This window comes from Podarcis tiliguerta (assembly GCF_965153285.1).
Source record: "Podarcis tiliguerta genome assembly, chromosome: 12".
NCBI classification, from domain to species: domain Eukaryota; kingdom Metazoa; phylum Chordata; class Lepidosauria; order Squamata; family Lacertidae; genus Podarcis; species Podarcis tiliguerta.
The window spans coordinates 50,676,970-50,697,298 of NC_139545.1; the positions used below are offsets into that span (position 1 = coordinate 50,676,970).

Genomic DNA, 20,329 nt, shown 5'->3' on the forward strand with positions numbered 1-20,329 from the left:
GATGTGGTGCAAAGTGACCTCGCATATATCTGATCCTGCAAACACAGGTTATGTTTGAAGGGTAATTCACTGGCTTTATTCTGCTGTTGTTTGGGGGTTCATAATCTGTAGCTGGATCCATTTTAGGGACTATTACAGTTAAGGCTGCTATGCCAATTTAAAAGTTTGAAGCTTTAAAATAATCGTGTGTATACTGAGTGTTTGTCATTTCTTAAATGACATTCCATTTTTTTATCTAGTGAGTTGTGTGAAAATATGCCAAGTCCTCATACAAGCCTTCTCTTGGGGGATGCCTACATGAATATTCAAGAGGTTAGTGTAGAGTGATAAAATGCAAATTTCATACCTAAAAAAACTAAAATGCTACCCCAGCTCCCAAATGAAATTGAAACTAAGACTGTAGTCCTGTGCATTTTTACTTGACACCTGTTGAACTCAGTAGGCCTGACTTGCAAGTATGCATAGGATCAATCTACTCATCACTGAAGAACACCAAACAAAAAACTCCAAAAATAACTATATTAATATTACAAAAATAACTGCAATTTTTCTGTCACTTATTATAGCCTGAGAAAGCTTTGGAAGTTTATGAAGCAGCTCAGAAGAAGAATCCTTTGGATGCAACAGTAGCAAGGAAAATTGGGAAAGCTTTCGTGTCCACCCATCAATATAACAAGGTTGAGAAATAGATGGTTCTTTTTGCTAAAAATTGTTCAGGTCCAAGCCAGGGAAGCAAGCAGCCTGGTGTCTTCTCTTGATCCGTCCAACGAATAGAGTTTTTACAGCAGTCTGTATTCAGATGTGTATTTTGAGACATGGCCTGGGATCAGTCTGCTTGGTTTCAGAGTTCCAAGGTGCCAAGTAAGGAATTTATACATTGATTCAACTATGTATGTGTATCCCAGGAGACAAATGGGGATGTCTACTCAGTTTCAAAAGAAAAGAAAAAATAGATCTAAGCTACACAAACAGAAGAATTTGGTATAGCTCTTACTGGGCTTTGTCACATCAGGCTAGTGGTTGGTGGCTGTGTGTTTGAATGCTTCCCCATTTTAAAAATCCTATCAGGGAGATGTATTTTAACCTCTCCCTCTCCCTGATATTATTTTTTTCCCCCATGCAGGAAGTTTTTCTTACATTGGAGAACATTAAATCTGCAGCAGAATGTAACAAACCAGTATAAGCAGCACAGCTCTAAGACTTGCAAATATCACAAAATATGTGTTTCATTTGTAACTCATAGCTGAAGTTAATCTGTTAACATGTACTAATTTATTTCAGGCTGTCAATTACTATGAAGTTGCTCTAAAAATGAGTGAGCAGGACTTCTTGTGCCATGATCTTGCTGATCTCCTGTTGAAGCTCAAAAAATTTGGCAAAGCAGAGAAAGTTCTAAACCAAGCACTAGATCATGACCCTGGTAACGTCTCTCTCTCTCTCTCTCTCTCTCTCTTTTTTTTGGAATCTTCCACTGGAGCTTTCATCTTGACTTAAAGCATAAACATATTTTCTGCATGCCTAGACATTTGGAGAGGTACAGCCCCAGCGAAATGACACCCTAGTGCTGTCACATTGAAAGATCCTGATTGGCCACTTGTTTATGACCAGATATTAAACAATCCTACTGTTTGCAAAGCAGTGTGTTGACACTTGTTCCACAAGGGATGAATAATAATTCATGTCACTGTGTGTCGTATTACTCTTGTTTGGGTATGCCTGACACCAGTCAAATGCTAATGATGCAAGTATCCTCTAGAGAGAACACACCATTTGAATGGCAATGCCCATCAACTTTGTGGGGGCAGCCCCCTCAAATATTTTATTGGGGGGCAAAGACTCCTCAGCCCCTAGGAGTTGGTTCCTATGTTCCAAGGCAATATCAGTTCAGCTTCCTAAGTTCTCACCAGTTCTTTCAGCACATCTGTACAAAATTACTTGTCCAGCCCTTAAACCATAACAATTCCAGTAAAATGTTTTTCTTTCTAGCTACTACCTAGGAGTAAGGTAAAGGTAAAGGTACCCCTGCCCGTACGAGCCAGTCTTGACAGACTCTAGGGTTGTGCGCTCATCTCACTCTAGAGGCCGGAAGCCAGCGCTGTCCGCAGACACTTCCGGGTCACGTGGCCAGCGTGACGAAGCTGCTCTGGCGAGCCAGCACCAGCGCAGCACACAGAACGCCGTTTCCCTTCCCGCTAGAAAGCGGTACCTATTTATCTACTTGCACTTAACTGTGCTTTCGAACTGCTAGGTGGGCAGGAGCTGGGACCAAACGACGGGAGCTCACCCCGCCGCGGGGATTCGAACTGCCGACCATGCGATCAGCAGGTCCTAGGCGCTGAGGTTTTACCCACAGCGCCACCCGCGTCCCTTACCTAGCAGTATTGTTGGTCTGCAGTGCACTGCAGAAAATCATAGCCAGTGTTTTACTGATGGTCGAAACACCATACTGGTATAAAATAATGACTGCTTTGTTTAATTTTGCAGTTGACGATCTGCCATCAATGAAGAAGGATGTTAGGAACCTGATGTTACTAGCAAAGATTTGTGAGACAACTAAAAGAGGAGAAGTTGTTCTGGATACTCTGAACATGGTAGAAAACCAATGTTGTATAAGCCTCATGTACTCCTGGGGATGATTCTAAAGTGGTTTCTGAAATAAATATAAATAATAAATAGACTTGGGTTTTTAACCCAAGTTTGAATTAAGTAGAAACTTTTTATACTAATTAACTAATTCTAATACAGTTTAAAGACTGTGTAACTTACAGTATACTTCAGATACAGAAGTAGACCAACTAAAATACAAAGTAGTACAAAGCACTAAATAGAATGCTTATTCAGCAGCACTCATTCTTGTATACAATATCTAATAAAGATGCTAGGATGGGTATACCCCACAATGCCTTCACTTGGTATATTTGTTCATTTTTAAGGCATATGACATCCAGCAAAGGATACTGAAGCGTGTCCGTGTAGAGCAGCCTGAATTGATTCCTTCCCAGAAACAGGTGTTGTTAATGATCTGTGTACAGTTTGCCAAGTTCTACCAAGCAGAGAAGGAATATGAAAAAGCTTTGAAGTACTACACGGAAGCTCTATCCTGCGTTCCAACTGATAGTAAGGTAAACATGATCTTCAGTCTCCAACTGAAAGGAATGCAAAGGAATGTCTGTACTAAGGTTGAGTAAAACCTTCCCTACCCAGCCTTTCTGGTTGTTGGGATTATTGCAATAAACAAATGTTTGATTCATTTCATTCTGCATGCTCCAGATCATTTAACACACCTTATCTATGCCTCAACTTTCAAAGAGACTAGGATTCATCTTGTTATTTATTAAATGTATTGGTTGCTTTTTCTTGCCAAAGGCAACTCAAAGCAATTTACAACAAAGTCCTAGTGTGTGTATTCAAAACATGTTAGTGGATCAAACAGGGAAAATGGATTACGTTGGACTGAAGGTGCAAATTCTAAACTGTGAGGCCTAAGCTTTCAGACCCAAGTCCAGGGCCCTGCAGTCTAGTCCAGTCCCTCCACTGACCACCCAGAGAGTGTCAGATGTTGGGGGCATTGGCAAATGGGCTGATACTGGCATGCTGAGGCCCACTGATGCCGATCACCAGTTATCTGTCCTTCATTTTTTTATTTAAAAAACCCATTTTATAGACAGGGAGTGAGTTCTATGGAATGAGGACTACAAACATCTGCCACAATTATCATTACCAAAATGATCATTACCAAAGATCCATTGCTGCTTAAAATACTTTTCCATATTATTTTCAGATAATGTTGGAATTAGCTCAGCTGTATTTGATGCAAGAAGATACAGAGCAGTGTGAGCATTATTGTACTCTCCTGCTTCAAGATGACGAGAGCAATGAAATTGGAACAATGGTAAACACTGTTATTCTTTCTTCCACTAAACTTAAGCTTTGCTGGTGTACTGTATATCTTTATGAGCCACCAGGTAGGAGGGGTTTTGAAAAGCTTCTGAAATAAAGCCCAACTGTTTCTACACACCTATGCAACTGTGTGGAAGGGATAGGTGGATTCACATCAGTATTAAACTACACAATTTTGACTAACATATTAGTGACACAGAGCATGCTCAGACATTGTAATGTCTTTCAGATACCAAACAGTTCTTCCCCTTCCTGGATACTGCACCTCATGCATCTATTACAGGTGCTTTAAAGAGCAGAAGGAGCTATTTTATATCAGAGTTTGCTTTGGGAAAGGCCTTTAACAGTGCAGGGAACCACTACTGAAGAAAATCGCTGCCTAAAGAGATATTTAATTTGATTTTGTATTGTCCCTCATGTATGAAAATGGTGGGTCAGAGAAGACTTATTAGTGGGTTGCCAATCAGCACCTAAGGATGGAGATTGCAGGTGGAGTTATAGAAATAGACTTTCAGATCATAAGGGCGATGAGTGGGGAAGAAGAGATTAATACATACAGACAAGCATAAACAAACATCGCCAAGTCTGTCACACATATGCATGGGAACGTAGGGCCTTTATAAACACGATGAACTACTGTACTTACTTTGATAGCATATGTGTTGGGAAAAAAATACAAACCACATAGAATCATAGACTTGTAGAATTGGAAGGCACCCTGCGTATCATCTAGTCCAAAAAATACGCAGCTGCCTCATATGGGGACAGAACCAGCAACCGTGGCATTTTGAGCACTGTGCTCTAAACAACTGTGCTATCTCATGTTTTGTGACAACATTCATATTTTCCTGGGTATGTTGTGCATGCATACTATGTATATAAGCAGTGAAATATGTGTATAAGCAGTGGAACCTGTCACATGTGAATGTGTATGGTTTTCACTTGTTTTACAGTCGAGAAGTGCTGTCCATGTAAGAAATTGATCACATTTGAATCACCCCTCAATCCCTTGAATCACCCTGATACTAACACAGGGCTAAGATTAAGAGTCCTCATTGTTCCATCTCCGTCCTGGAAGGCTGGATTTTCATAAACGTATTTATGACTTGTGAAAAGTCAAAAATCTGGCCCTTATGATACCATTTGGTCTGAGTGTGAAATAGCTGTTCCTTTTCTAGATGATGGCCAACCTTATGTTCAGAAAAGAGGCATACGAAGAAGCTATAAGTCTGTACCGGAATGTTCTGGAGAAATCTCCAGGTATTTTGTAGCATTTATATACTGGAGGGGATTGGGGGGGGGCATAAAAAGGGCCTCTAAAGCATCTCATGAGATAAATACAGTAAACAGGAGCATTTTGATGAAAGGGTGTCTGTGTGTCCGGATGGGTGCATGACAAAATGCAGATTTGTTTGTTTCTTCATTTCTCAACAGAAGAGTGTTTCTTCTTTCAGACTCTTATATGTGAACAAATTATCTGTGAAATAAGTTGGAAATACATGTTTTTAAAATTGTGTGCTTTTAGATAACTTCTTGGTCATGGAGAATTTGATTGATTTACTGAGAAGAAGTGGTAAACTTGATGAAGCAACACACTTTTTTGAACTGGCCAAGAGAAAATCACCTCGAACAGCTTTGGATCCCGGTTATAACTACTGCATGGGACTTTATTGCTGGTAAATCATAGAAACCAGTACTAATGGGAGTCACAGACCAAAGGCCCAGCCAGAAATGATGAGGGTGATCCATGATAAAGATCTATTGTTGCTTAGAAGCTACTGGGGAGAAGGGAATTTGGAACATAACCATTGCACTGTGGGAGACAATTTAGTGGCTCTTTCTTCCTGTGCTGTTCTTCACTGCAAGTACTCTCCATCTCCAAGTTGCTATTTGTCCTCTTTCTGTGAGTGAAAACATAGGGTGCTTCCAGACATGGGCTTAAGAATGCGAATGAGTCATGATTTCGCAAATGGGTAGTTGGCAACAAGTTTGGTTAAATAAATAAAAAACTTAATGGATAAATCTGGATTAAATGGGAAGGATGGCCAGTGTTTTGAGGCCCAATGGCTATCTTGTGGAAGCTCTGAAAAAAATTGCATGCTTAAGGATTGCCAAGCCCTCAAACCAGTCTAGAAATAGCCTTACCTGTGAGCTGGGAGGGGTGGTTTGCATCGGAAAAATAGTACAGGTGGAAAGGTGTTTTGTTTTCTAAAAAGTTGTGCTGTGGTTCCAGTTCCAGGTCCTTGCAGGTGCTATGTTTTTGTTAATGTTCCTATTGTGAAAGTTCCTAACCATGAATCTCTTGTGCCTCATCTGATACGGTCCTTAAATCCTGTGCAATAGCTCTGCACAAATAAACCAAGGAAACTCGTTGTACAGTCTCCTTAATAAACATATCCTTTTTGTTTTTTCAAACTAGTGAGCTACTTTGTTTCCCCACGTGGAAGTATGCTTGAGAATTTGACCGCTCTTACTTTTACACACTTTTCAATTGCACACACTGGATTTGTTGTGCCTAGAATTTCCTTTGGCTTAAATAAAGTCTATCTCCTTTTTTTTCTCATGGTCCCGCAATAGGAAATTTCTCGCCGCTTCTGACCAGTTCAACACAGAATTAAGTGCATCTGAGTCTTATGATTGCTTGCAGCTTAAGCACACTTTCCTCTTTATTGAATTGAGGCCGTCACCTTGCACTAAACCCTTAGATTGGATTTGGCAGGGAAGAAGAATATGTGGATATATGCTTGTTAACAAGACTGATATTTTAAGGGTCTCACATTTCACCTAGGTCTTTTTATACTTTCTCCCCACAAACAGGCACATGATGCAGCCCAATCAGGCACTGAAGTTCTTCAACAAAGCACGTAAGGACAGTGACTGGGGCCAGAAAGCCCTTGGCCATATGATTCAGATATGCCTAAATCCTGACAATGACATAATAGGCAGAGAGACTTTAGGAAACCAGAATACCATGGATTCTAGGTAAGGAAAAGTCCTGTAACAGAATATGAAAATCACATTCTTAAAGTCAACTTGAAGTACAGGCATCCCCTCATTTACACAGGAATTCCATTCTGGACCCCTGTGCACTTAAGTGAAATCACGTAAAGTAGGGAGCACCCTTGAACACCCTTTAAAGGCCCTCTCTGCCGCTCCCTCTTCAGTCCATGCCAAAAATACTGTATTCAAAAATATCCAAAACTAGAATTGAAACTCAAGGGCCCAGTGGTGGAGCATATGCCCACGCTGCCCAGGGCAGGCACCCCCCCCCCATGCCCCAGAGTTCAGGGTAAGAGAGTGGTTGGGTTACTGCTGCTCACTCTTAGTGTATTTTTAGTCTTTGTTGGAAGCCACCCAGAGTGGCTGGGGAAACCCAGCCAGATAGGTGGGGCACAAATAATAAATTATTATTATTATTATTATTATTATTATTATGGCAGAGACATCACCTTGCCAACAAAGGTCTGTATAGTTAAAGCTATGGTTTTCCCAGTAGTGATGTATGGAAGTGAGAGCTGGATCATAAAGAATGCTGACCGCCGAAGAATTGATGCTTTTGAATTCTGGGGCTGGAGGAGACTCTTGAGAGTCCCATGGACTGCAAGAAGATCAAACCTATCCATTTTGAAGGAAATCAGCCCTGAGTGCTCACTGGAAAGAACAGATCGTGAAGCTGAGGCTCCAATACTTTGGTCACCTCATGAGAAGAGAAGACTCCCTGGAAAAGACCCTGCTGTTGGGAAAGATGGAGGGCACAAGGAGAAGGGGATGACAGAGGACGAGATGGTTGGACAGTGTTGAAGCTACCGGCATGTGTTTGACCAAACTGCGGGAGGCAGTGGAAGACAGGAGTGCCTGGTGTGCTCTGGTCCATGGGGTCATGAAGAGTCAGACACAACTAAGCAACAAATTATTATTATTATTATTATTATTATTATTATTATTATTATTACTCTCCTCCTGCTCTCCGCAGCCAGGTCAGATATGACCCAACAATGGAGCTGCTGTGACCACGGCTAAGGAGGGTTGCTCTCTGCCGCTGGGTTGGAAGAGCTGCTGCCGCCAGGCATAAGGTGTACTGCCCATTAGCCTGCCATTTTGTTACGCCACTCAGTCATGACACCTGGGGTGGCTGCACCCACCGCACTCCCCTTCCTTCCCTCTGCTGGGGCCAGCTGGAGGCTGCATGGGAAAGCGACTGTTGCTGTTGCGCTACCCTGCAACTAGCTGTTAGGTGGGGATGCTGAGCAGCTTAAACAAAGCCCGTTGCACCTCCGGCCTCTTTGGGGCTTCCTCCGCCTTCCAGAAATAGTGCTTCAGGTTAAGAACTTTGCTTCAGGATGAGAACAGAAATCGGGCTCTGGCAGCAGCAGGAGGCCCCATTAGCTAAAGTGGTGCTTCAGGTTAAGAACAGTTTCAGGTTAAGGACGGACCTCCGGAAAGAATTAAGTACTTAACCCGAGGTATTGGGAGAGGGAGGAAGCAACTTGTATGTAGCCTTCTGCTGAACTCATAGCAGTTCCCTAGATTAGGATATAGGTGTAAATGCTTTAATCTAAATCAAATAATGGTCATACTATTCTTATAGAGTCAAGAGAAGGTCTTTGATAGCCTAGGAAACAGAAACTGTTTTCTTCTTGCTAGTAATCTGAAGGAAAAGAAAGAATCTGAACAGCATGGCATACGTACAGCCGAGAAGCTTCTCAAAGAGTTTTATCCTCACTCACAAGAAGGGCAGAATCAAGTAGAGATGCTACAGAGCTACTGCTTAATGGCCACGAGAGAGACACATAATGTGGAGAAGGCCCTGAAAGTATTTACTGAAATGTGCCAAAATGAGGTAAAGATAGTTTCTTCCATGAGTGGTAAGCAGCTTGGAGAGGACATTTATATTCATGGTAGTGGCTGCTGGCTAACGGTAAAAAAAGCACTGGATATTCCTATGGATGTTTGACACCAGAAACTGTAGTATATTGCTATCTCATAGATGAGACTCCTTCGGGATTATGGGAGTTGTAGTCTAAAATAACTGGAGGGCCTCAGGTTGGGGAAGGCTTCTGTATAATGACAAGCTACACCATGCAGTTTCTTTTGCGTGAGGTAGCAACATTTTATTTTTTCCGCACATGCTGTATTTTCTGGCGTGTAAGACTACTTTTTAACCCAGGAAAATCTTCTCAAAAGTCAGGGGTCGTCTTATACGCCGGCTACAGCAGCTGTTCCTGCAGCAGCTCCCCACCAAAGGATAAAACGACAGCAAATTAAATCAGAGGACACCAAACTCTCTAGATGAAGCAGAAATATGCTTGAAAAATGGCCCCAGAAGCCCCCAGCCACTGGGAAGTGGAGTGGATTTCCGAGCCAGACTGGAGATTGGTTTTTTAAATTTTTATTTGGTGTGCATTGGAAGAGGGGTAGTCTTATACGGCGAGTATATCCCAAACTCTATATTTTAACTGGAAAAGTTGGGGCGGGGTCATCTTATACGCCCAGTCGTCTTATACACCGGAAAATACGGTATATTTTCTTCACGCCACTACTTTATGCCCATTTACGTAATGCACGTAAATCTTCAGTTTATTCAGACAGGATGCATAATCTGTTGCTCCCCTTAGTCTGGTAGGCTCCTCACTGTTAGAAGGCCAAGACACTGGTGTTCTCTTACTTCATAGATTTCATATGCAAAATGATCTGTGATTATAAAAGAAAAGTGATGACAGTTAGCTGAATTGTTCAAAACTTGTCTTTTATATATCTAAATCAGAGGGACAGCGTTTCAGCCGTTTTAGCAGTGTCTCAAGCATACATGCTTCTGAAGCAGCCACTCAAAGCCAGGAACCAGCTGAAGCGCTTGATGAAAGCAAAATGGAGTTTGACAGAAGCTGATGACTTAGAGAAGTGTTGGATTTTGTTGGCAGACAGCTACACTGCATGTGGGAAGTTTGACTGTGCAATTGAGCTAGTGAAGCGCTGCTTGCGGCACAATAAGGTAAGAGGGTGGGAGTCTATTAGAGTGGCAGAAGCACTTCCCTCTCGATTGTGCTCTTAGAGAGAAAAAATGCTTAAAGAAAATACTAACAGCCCATGAGTGATTTGTTTTTGCACTATAATTTTTTTCCCTTTAAGTCGTGCTCTAAAGCTTATGAATGCTTGGGATATATCGCAGAAAAGGAAAAGGCCTACAAAGATGCTGCAGCCAATTATGAATTAGCTTGGAAACATAGTCACCAAGCAAATCCTACTGTTGGTAAGTAAAAAAAGTTATTGCTTTGGTTCTATATCTTTGTGCTGAGGCAACAGTGAAATTGCTCTCAACCAGTTGTGGAAAATTGAGAGTCTAGCAGAAACAGAAGTACATGTGCAAAATACTAAAACAGTAGTATTATTCCTGTTATCAGTAATATTATTTCTTATACCAGTTACCACCATACATATTGAACAGTACATTTTATAACTCTCCAGTTTAATAAAATATCGTTTTGATCTAGTTTCTGCTTGTTTAATTTGCCAGGTTTATGATTCTTACAGTGCAATCCTGTGTATATCTAGGTAGAAGTAAAGCCCAGCTCCCATCTGTGTAAAGGATTGCAACATTAACTAGTCATTGTATAGGTTTCTGATGTTATGCATGGCAGTTATCTTCAGATTATTTTTAAAAAGCACTGAAGACATTAACTGCCCTTCCCACAAAATCTTTTCACCACGTCCATCATTTACTATTTTGTTTTTAGTTAGCAATTGATATTAAGCAGAACACTAACCTTTTCCTCTCTTGCTTGTAGGATTTAAACTTGCTTTCAACTATCTAAAAGATAAGAGATACGTGGAAGCAATAGATGTGTGCCATGATGTAAGTTCTCCAAACATAAATCTGTAAACAGTGCTTGCTATAGACCAGCATTTTCAGTTTTTACTCTCAGGGCGCCCTATTGCCCTTGATTTTGCAGTCATGCAACCCACTATGATTTTGCTCTGGAACCCCTCCACCCAGCACAAAACTGAGGGTTTGTCCAACACTTTCTTGCAGTTTCACATAGCTGCTAAAAACTGACTTTCAGTGAAGCTAGTCTGCCTTTCCTGATCTTTTTGAGAAAAACGGCAAGCTTCTTTGTTCCTAGGAACACAAGGCTGGATCTATCGTAAGTTGCACTTAGTTGTCATTGATATCAGTGAGACTTAAGTCAGGACTAACTTGCTCCATTGATTTCATGGAGATTAGCCTGGATCAGATGCAGAGTTTGATAGCTGCCAAATTGTGGTTGATTAATATTAAGAGAGTTTTTAAAATGTGTTAAGATATTTATTTACAACATTTTTTTAAAAGCTAATCATTAATTTCTTGTTTATTAAAGGTTCTGAAGGCATGCCCAGAATATCCAAAAATTAGAGAAGAAATTTTGGAAAAGGCTCAAACAGCAATTAAACCTTAGAGTGTTGATTATATCACTCCTGCGCTATCTGTCAGTGGAGTTTGGACATAACACCATAATTTTCAATAAAGTTGTCTTGTGCAGTTTAAAGCAGCTTAATTGGTAGTATTACAAGCTGCAGTAGCCCTTTGCCAAAGTAGCTTACTGAGAAGGAAATTGGCTTTAGCTACGATTGCTAAATAAGCCTATCCAATTAGGATTCAAACCGTGACTTTTGTTTGAATGGGCTGCCTTGGTCCCCTGACCATGGCAAGAGTGCCTTGCATTTTGCCTGTCAAGCTGGCTGATGCTCCATCCAGTGTTTCTCAGCCTTGGGTCCTCAGATGTTGTTGGACTACAACTCCCATCATCCATGACCACTGGTCCTGCTAGCTATGGATGATGGGAGTTGTAGTCCAATAACAGCTGGGAATCCAAGGTTGAGAAAGGATGCTCCATACACACCTTACATTTAAAGCACATGACATTTAAAGCACATGACCTGAAGAATCCTAGGAACAGGTGCTAAGGTGGTGCAGTGTGAAGAGGGCTAAACCATTTGGGGGGGGTTATAAAGTCCCTTCACTTGCCCTGAATTTGAATGGATATCCTTCAAATTTAAATCTCCCTTCACCAGACCACTTTTCCATTTATGAATAGTGTTGAAACGAGCTATGAAAAAGAAGGGGGAAATGAATGTGTTTTTAGTTCCAACTGCTGTTAGCTTCAGAAAGTTAAGATTTCTGATTAAAATAGGTAGGATGTAAAAGTGCTTACCTGGTCTAGATGATTCCTAGAGTATCCAAGAATTGATACTTGACATTATAACCATCACTGTTTAGGACAAATGCTTAGGCACTGGATCCTGGCTTTCAAACTTGTCATGACTGATATTAAGTGTGGCCATTCAACTTCATTTTCAGCCTGAGCAATCCTCTCTTCATCTGTTCAAAAGGAAATCAGATGGCAGCTTTAGGGGCCCAAAGCTGCAAGAGATTGTTGTTTGTACATAAAAGGGGATTACAGATCCCCAAACCCTGAAGCAATGCCATTGGAAGCCTGCAGTAGGAGGCCTCAGCCCTTAAATTAAACTTCGCTTTCTTGCTGTTTTTCTTTCTTTCTGTCTGCCTGCCTTTAAGAATTGAGCACTGGCGCCATTTGGAAAGCAGCAAAATTCACTTGTCCAAGCATACCAAAGGCCCTTCTGCACAGTACACAACAACAACTGATGTTTGCCAGGAAGAATACAGGAGGCTGTGTCCAATCCCATCTCTTCAATGAACATACCTGTAGGATACATGCATTTTCAGACACCTGTTAATCACATTCAGGCGTTTAGGTGGACAGTTACAAAATCTTAGTGGAATAGCCTTACCAGCCAAGCAAATTAATGATTAATTCATTCCACAGTTTTCAGTGCATTTCCCCATCACTTTCCAAACTGCATAAAGTGAAGCTGCTTTTTAAAAAGTAGATTTCCCTTGAGGTACCTTACTTCTAAGTAAGCATGCAAAAGTTTGTGCGTTAGCATAGGTCCCAGTCCTTTTCCATTTCTTTTCTTTCCATAGATCTGTTGCCCAGCCTGCCATTCAGGAAGTCAGAGATTTCCTTCTGAATCAAATTCTAGATCGCACAATAAAATATGTACCCCAACCAATTATGCAAACATGATAACATTTTGCACATTTGTATGAGTGGTTTCATTTATCCCAGTTGCAGAACCTTTACAGCAGGGGTCAGTAAACTTTTTCAGCAGGGGGACTATATTTTTTTTTTTGGGGGGGGGATGAATGAATGCCCCACAAATAACCCAGGGATGCATTTTAAATAAAAGCACACATTCTACTCATTTAAAAACACCAGGCAGGCCCCACAGATAACCCAGAGATGCATTTTATAAAAAGGACAAATTCTGCTCATGTAAAAACATGCTGATTCCCGGTGTTACCGGAAAAATCCGAGGGCTCCCTTGGACAAAAACAAAGACACCAACCAGGATAACTTGGAGCAAAACAGCAGCCTGTAGGCTTGGCCTTTATTGAACTGTTGCAACAGGGTGTTCCCCTCACTTGCAGGAGAGAGGAAAGACACAGAAAAATGGTGTGCAAGACCTTATAAAAACTTTTGAAATTCCCATCCTGTAGGTCAAGCCCACCTCCAGAAACATCATGCATACATTACAGAAAGGAGGGGTTGAGGGAGGAGTTGTGGTGGTAACCTGAGTGTCCTGTCACCTGGCTGGCTCCCTTCTCCCCCTCCCCATGAGTCATTTTCTGAAGACAAAAGGTAGTCGCAGTTTCCTGCCCCCTGAGGGAAGATCTGATCATTGTCCTTTGTTCCAGTCCATGCTGAATCCACTCCCATATGGAAGTTCTTTGTGATCTTGATTGTCTTCTGTCTAGGACCATCAGGGTTGGCATAGCAACTGGGCAGGGCTCCTGTGGATGTGCTGGGATGTTCAAGGGATTATGGCTGGCCTGTATCAAACCTTCCCCATTTTGTAGTCCTTCCTGCATGGAGTAAAATAAAAGTGGAACAGTGCAAATCCAATGTATGGTTGATTTTCTATGAATTTATAACAGAAGCGTAGCATATGTAGTGTGTGATGTGTGTGTGAAGTTTGTACAAACTGAATGATTGGGGGGGGGCGGTTCCTGCTACACCGGACCATCCACGGGCCGGATTTAGAAGGCTATTGGGCCGGATCCAGCCCCCAGGCCTTAGTTTGCCCACCCATGCTTTACAGTTTAAGGCTTTCTCAATGCCAAACCACATGCTGCAGTACCCCAGTGTCTCTTTAAACTCAGAAACCTGCTTTGGGAAGTAGCCGTGTGTCAGGCGGGGGGGGGGGAGAGAAAGAAATGTGCTTGCGAGGGCAAGTACACACTTTAAAGCTCATCACAGGAGCTAAAATCACTTGAGGACAGTTTGAAATGGGAAGAGAGCAGTTGGGGAAAGGACTGAACACCTCAAAACATTTTTTCTATTTTATTTTAACCCACTAAAATTGCTTCAAAGATGTTATGCACAAATGTCTGCGTAGCGTGAGAAAAGGGTGCCATTTCCAACTCATGCCACTAGGTGGAGATGTTACTATACAAAAGTACTCCTTAAATCTTAACATAAAATAGAAACATCAACAGTGAATGATGTATGCAGGTGCCACACTGAGTTATACTTTACTCCACTGCTGTGTGTTTGGGAATGACGGGGAACTGAATTAATGAGGATTCATTGCCTTGCTTCCAAATATTATCCCAGGATTGATAATATTTAGGGAAAGGTGGACTCTCCCAAACCTAATTTGTAACCGGTCAGTTCAAAATGGATTAAGAGGATGTCTACTGGACACCCTGAAATCCACCTTTTTAAAATGGGAAGGAATCAATGGGAGCTCTTGCCTGCACCCCTCCTGACCTGAAGAACCTCCTGATCGTAGGAGGGCTTGAACTCTAGTGAATGTGCCTAGAGATTAATAATAATAATAATAATAATAATAATAATAATAATAATAATAATTTATTATTTGTACCCCGCCCATCTGGCTGGGTTTCCCCAGCCACTCTGGGCAGCTTCCACAGAGACCAAAAATACACTAAAATGTCACACATTAAAAACTTCCCTGAACAGGGCTGCCTTTAGATGTCTTCTGAATGTCAGGTCGTGGTTTTTCTCTTTGACGTCTGCTGGGAGGACGTTCCACAGGGTGGACGCCCCTACCGAGAAGGCCCTCTGCCTGGTTCACTGTAGCTTTGCTTCTCGCAATGAGGGAACCGCCAGAAGGCCCTCGGCGCTGGACCTCAGAGTCCGGGCAGAACGATGGGGGTGGAGATTAAAATCATTGCTTAGTGCCCTAGCAAACAGACGGTTGTGGTCCAGCAGTTTTAGAGGGTAAACCCATCTCAAAGGTTTCGGAAGCACCTTGAATATTTTAAGCCAGGAATGAGCATTTCCCGGCCTCTTGGTCACATTTAGCAGTGGGCAACCTACCAGGGCCTGTGTGCCAGCAGTTGGCAGGACCAGAGGCCAACGCAGCTGTTTGACCAGGGAACAGGAGGAGTTGCTGCGGAGAGGCCAGGCAGGCTGGCATGGTGCAATCGGCGCTCTTCAGGTATGCAAGTCTTTTGCACTGTCAGCACAGCGACATCCGCAACAAAATGACAGTCTGTATCCCCCACACACATTTCATAGAATCATAGAGTTGGAAGAGACCACAAGGGTCATCGAGTCCAACCCCCTGCCAAGCAGGAAACACCATCAGAGCACTCCTGACATATGGTTGTCAAGCCTCTGCTTAAAGACCTCCAAAGAAGGAGACTCCACCACACTCCTTGGCAGCAAATTCCACTGTCGAACAGCTCTTACTGTCAGTAATTTAATATGGATTTAATATGGATTTACCATATTGAACCATTTAAAAATCAATCAATAATAATAATAATAATAATAATAATAATAATAATAATAATAATAATATGGATTTACCATTTCAATGAAAAAACCTGCTAAATTAAAAACCGCTTTCCAATCCCCCAGTTGTGACATCTGAATTATCCACATGGAGCCACCCTTAGTTTTTGACCCTGGCATAAGGATCTTGGTTGCTCTTTGGCAATTAATATTATTTATACTAGAGCACAATGTGCTTCATTATTGTGGCCGTTAGAGGCCACTGAAGATCCCTAAATTACTACTATTATTTAAATGTATTACTCCTGTACATTTAATCCGCTGTCGGACAAGACGTACTCTTCCTTCCTTCTTTGTCCTTGAGAGAGGGGGGTTGGAGGTGGGGAGACAGACATCTGTTATTGGTAAATGGATTTCTTCATGGTTTGCGGGAGGAGCAGGACTTTTTAACAATCCCTGCTACAGAAGGTTGGGCGTGTAGCTGGGAGTTGCCCAGTGCATTACCACGGCAACGCTGAAGCAAATATAAATTGTTCCTATGGTTACTTCAAGCAAAGAGGCGCATAGCTGATGCAAGGATAGCAAAAATACCTGCAGCTCTCTAAACCGAGTTGTATGGTTGCCTTGGGGAGCAGGCGAGGCTCTTAGGGCCTTCTGAGGTTCTAGAGTTTGACAGCTTCCCCTTATCTGTAGAAGCCAAAAAAGGGAAAGCTATCTGCACACCTGTTGAATCTCAGCCTTGGAGTCAATAGAGACTGGAGACAGTGTGATCAGGATGAGGGGAGCTTAAAGGTAAAGGTACCCCTGCCCGTTCGGGCCAGTCTTGACAGACTCTAGGGTTGTGCGCCCATCTCACTCAAAGAGGCCGGGGGCCAGCGCTGTCCGCAGACACTTCCGGGTCACGTGGCCAGCGTGACATCGCTGCTCTGGCGAGCCAGAGCCGCACAATGAAATGCCGTTTACCTTCCCGCTAGTAAGCGGTCCCTATTTATCTACTTGCCCCCACGGGTGCTTTCGAACTGCTAGGTTGGCAGGCGCTGGGACCGAACAGCGGGAGCGCACCCCGCCGCGGGGATTTGAACCGCTGACCTTTCGATCGGCAAGCCCTAGGCGCTGAGGCTTTAACCCACAGCGCCACCCGCGTGGGTGGGGAGCTTAGACACTACCAAACATCAATCCCAAATATATGGAAACTCCCAAAGTTACATTCTACCAAAACAACCCCACAAAATGAGCTGAATTTGTGTTGGCTTCAGTGCTTGCTGTGGGTTAAAGCCTCAGCGCCTAGGACTTGCTGATCGCATGGTCGGCGGTTCGAATCCCCGCGGCGGGGTGCGCTCCCGTTGTTCGGTCCCAGCGCCTGCCAACCTAGCAGTTCGAAAGCACCTCCGGGTGCAAGTAGATAAATAGGGACCGCTTACCAGCGGGAAGGTAAACGGCGTTCCGTGTGCTGCGTTGGCTCGCCAGATGCAGCTTGTCATGCTGGCCACATGACCCGGATGTGTCTGCGGACAGCGCTGGCTCCCGGCCTCTTGAGTGAGATGAGCGCATAACCCTAGAGTCTGGCAAGACTGGCCCCTTCGGGCAGGGGTACCGTTACCTTTACCTTCAGTGCTTGCTTAATATTGCTCAATCTAATAAAATAACACAGTACAACTGTACCTTGGTCCTCGAACAGAATGCGTTCCGGGAGTCCGTCCTGCAGCCAATCAGGAGCCGTGCCGGATGTTCGGCTTCCGGAAATCGTTCAAAAACTGGGACACTCCCTTCCGGGTTTCCATCATTCGGGAGCCGATTTGTTCGGGAGCCAAGGTGTTTGAGATCCAAGGTACGCATTTGCATACACACCGTACAAGATCCAAGGTACGACTGTATCTAAGTTAAGGCTGGAATCCTACACCCACTTGCCACTTAACTCACAGGCACTTACTCTTGAGTAGACCTTTACTGGACTCGCCTATTTCATTAAAACTCTGCTCGGCCATGATGTTTACTAGGTTATATTCAGTCCAGTTGTACTTGCTAAGGCTGATCTACTCCTAGGGCTGTTGTGAGAACAACTTCTCTGAGCTTTCCAAAAAGCCTGGAGGAGAAATTATTATTATTATTATTATTATTATTACCCCGCCCACTCTGTGCGGCTTCCAGCAGAATATTAAAATGCAATGATTCTTCCACTATTAAAAGCTTCCCTAAACAGGGCTGCCTTCATATGTCTTCTAAAAGTCTTGATAGTTGTTTATTTCTTTGACATCTGGTGGGAGGGCGTTGCACAGGGCGGGCGCCACTACCGAGAAGGCCCTCTGCCTGGTTCCCTGTAATTTCGCTTCTCGCAGTGAGGGAACCACCAGAAGGCCCTTAGAGCTGGACCTCAGTGTCTAGGCTGGACCATGGGGACGGAGATGCTCCCTTAGGTGCACAGGACCAAAGCTGTTTAAGGCTTTAAAGGTCAGCACCAACACTTTGAATTATGCTTGGAAACATACTGGGAGCCAATGTAGATCCTTTAGGACCAACGTTATGTGGTCCTGGTGTCTGCTCCCAGTCACCAGTCTATCTGCCACATTCTGGATTAGTTGTAGTTTCTGGGTCACCTTCAAAGATAGCCCCACGTAGAGTGCATTGCAGTAGTCTAAGCGGATGATAACCAGAGCATGCGCCACTCTGGCGAGACAGTCCACGGGCAGGTAGGGTCTCAGCCTGCGTACCAGATGGAGCTGGTAAACAGAAGAAAGGGGCTTCAAAAACACAAAGTATTCTCTGAACCCCTGCCCCCATGCATCAAATATTTTTCTTCTTGCATATTTTCGGGCCTGTTCACTGCTGCAGCAGATCAGGAATCACATTGCAGACATGATGATGTTCCAGGGCCACACAGCCATTCAGATCTGGAACGTGTCCAGAGGAGGGCAACCAAAATGGTCAAAGGCCTGGAAACGATGCCTTATGAGGAACGGCTAAGGGAGCTGGGCATGTTTAGCCTGGAGAAGAGGAGGTTAAGGGGTGATATGATAGCCATGTCAAATATATAAAAGGATGTCACCTAGAGGAGGGAGAAAGGTTGTTTTCTGCTGCTCCAGAGAAGCGGACACGGAGCAATGGATCCAAACTACAAGAAAGAAGATTCCACCTAAACATTAGGAAGAACTTCCTGACAGTAAGAGCTGTTTGACAGTGGAATTTGCTGCCAAGGAGTGTGGTGGAGTCTCCTTCTTTGGAGGTCTTTAAGCAGAGGCTTGACAACCATATGTCAGGAGTGCTCTGATGGTGTTTCCTGCTTGGCAGGGGGTTGGACTCGATGGCCCTTGTGGTCTCTTCCAACGCTATGATTCTATGATTCTACGTCACGGTGGCACAAAGGTAGTTCAGAGTGAGAGCAAAGCACTAGCTGCCAGGAAGTGCTCAGGTGCAGTGAACATAGCCCTTCTTCAACATATCATTAGAAAAGGATAATTTTCAGCATGCTGTGATCTGGTATACTGTATATGTACATGCAGGTATGAACCAGGCCCCTGTGTCCTCCTTCTGTGAGCCAGATCACAGTCCCATCCCTACCCTGCCAGCCCTTGCTTTATATAAACCCCTTATTGAGCAAAGACTACTTGTCACTTTTATTTGGCTCTGAAACATGATGAACACACCTAAGGTGATGTGTAGACATCAGGCACCCAGAGGACTCAAATTCAGCTCCTTAGGTAACAAACACCCTAGAAACGCCTTTGGAACGAGTGACAATAAAGATTTATTTCTTTAAAACAACGACATACATTGCCACTAGCAATTTTGTCCAAATAGATAAGGAAAATCCATTTCAGACCCTGCTAGAAAAAGCAAGGAAATTTGTCCGCTTGTTCTCTGAAACTTAAGTTGGGGAAAAGTGGCCCACAAGCAGCCATCCCTACAGAGGCTTTAACACAAAGCAGGCTGAAAGGCCAATCAAATCATGCGGGCAGAAATAATTATTCAAATGAACCAGAGTGCTAACTTGCAGGATGCATTCTGAAGTGCAGAACTGTGTTATCTTGACAGCGGAATTTTGCTTGGAGAGCGGCAGGCAGACAGAATGTAACCCAGTCTTGGAAACGGGAGCGAGGAGGAAATGAGTTCAGTTCATCTTTTAAGGGGAACTTCCTTAATTTGCTCTTTCCATAATAATACATGCACTGAAACACAGCCATCCTTTGAAATCTGCACTTTTTCATAATTTTGCAATGCAGTTTTTAAGCCAAGCAATAGGTACCCAAAGTCTGCATAAAAGCCAATATATCAGTGAAGACAACATGCAAACAGAAGAAGATAAGCATTTGATTAAGGAAATCTGCTTTGCAAAACTGTATAATGGGAGAAATTTGCACTAAAATGAATTTCCATGAGGACTTCTTTTTTAAAAAAACCAAATCACAAACTGCTGGAGAACTGAACTTCAAAAAAATGTGAAACACAGAGAAACCAAAAGTGACAGGTTCTCCTGTCCCTACCTAGGAAGCACAGTCAGATACAACACACATTACTGATACACTATCAATACATAAAGTGTTCCATTACTCAAACACTTCCCTTAATATATTCCTGCTTTGCAGACAGTTAGACTAGATGACTCTTGAGAGTGT

At 43.1% G+C, this 20,329-nt stretch overlaps 1 protein-coding gene across 4 annotated transcripts in view; it reads left to right on the forward strand.

The window, feature by feature from the left end:
• The window catches only part of TTC21A (tetratricopeptide repeat domain 21A), a 31,269-nt gene extending 19,849 nt beyond the window's left edge, over window positions 1-11,420 (forward strand). For 3 of the 4 annotated variants that reach the window (XM_083406086.1, XM_083406083.1, XM_083406085.1), the window contains exons 16-29: window positions 240-312; window positions 567-677; window positions 1,282-1,420; window positions 2,485-2,591; window positions 2,934-3,122; window positions 3,782-3,892; window positions 5,079-5,160; window positions 5,426-5,576; window positions 6,718-6,882; window positions 8,545-8,740; window positions 9,665-9,889; window positions 10,027-10,147; window positions 10,683-10,750; window positions 11,253-11,420. In XM_083406086.1, the coding sequence (XP_083262212.1) occupies window positions 240-312; window positions 567-677; window positions 1,282-1,420; window positions 2,485-2,591; window positions 2,934-3,122; window positions 3,782-3,892; window positions 5,079-5,160; window positions 5,426-5,576; window positions 6,718-6,882; window positions 8,545-8,740; window positions 9,665-9,889; window positions 10,027-10,147; window positions 10,683-10,750; window positions 11,253-11,330 (1,816 nt within the window). In that variant the 3' untranslated portion in view covers window positions 11,331-11,420. The remainder of the gene's footprint in view (window positions 1-239; window positions 313-566; window positions 678-1,281; window positions 1,421-2,484; window positions 2,592-2,933; window positions 3,123-3,781; window positions 3,893-5,078; window positions 5,161-5,425; window positions 5,577-6,717; window positions 6,883-8,544; window positions 8,741-9,664; window positions 9,890-10,026; window positions 10,148-10,682; window positions 10,751-11,252) is intronic. The other variant, XM_083406084.1, reaches the window with a different exon arrangement.
• The last annotated feature ends 8,909 nt before the right edge of the window (window positions 11,421-20,329 follow it).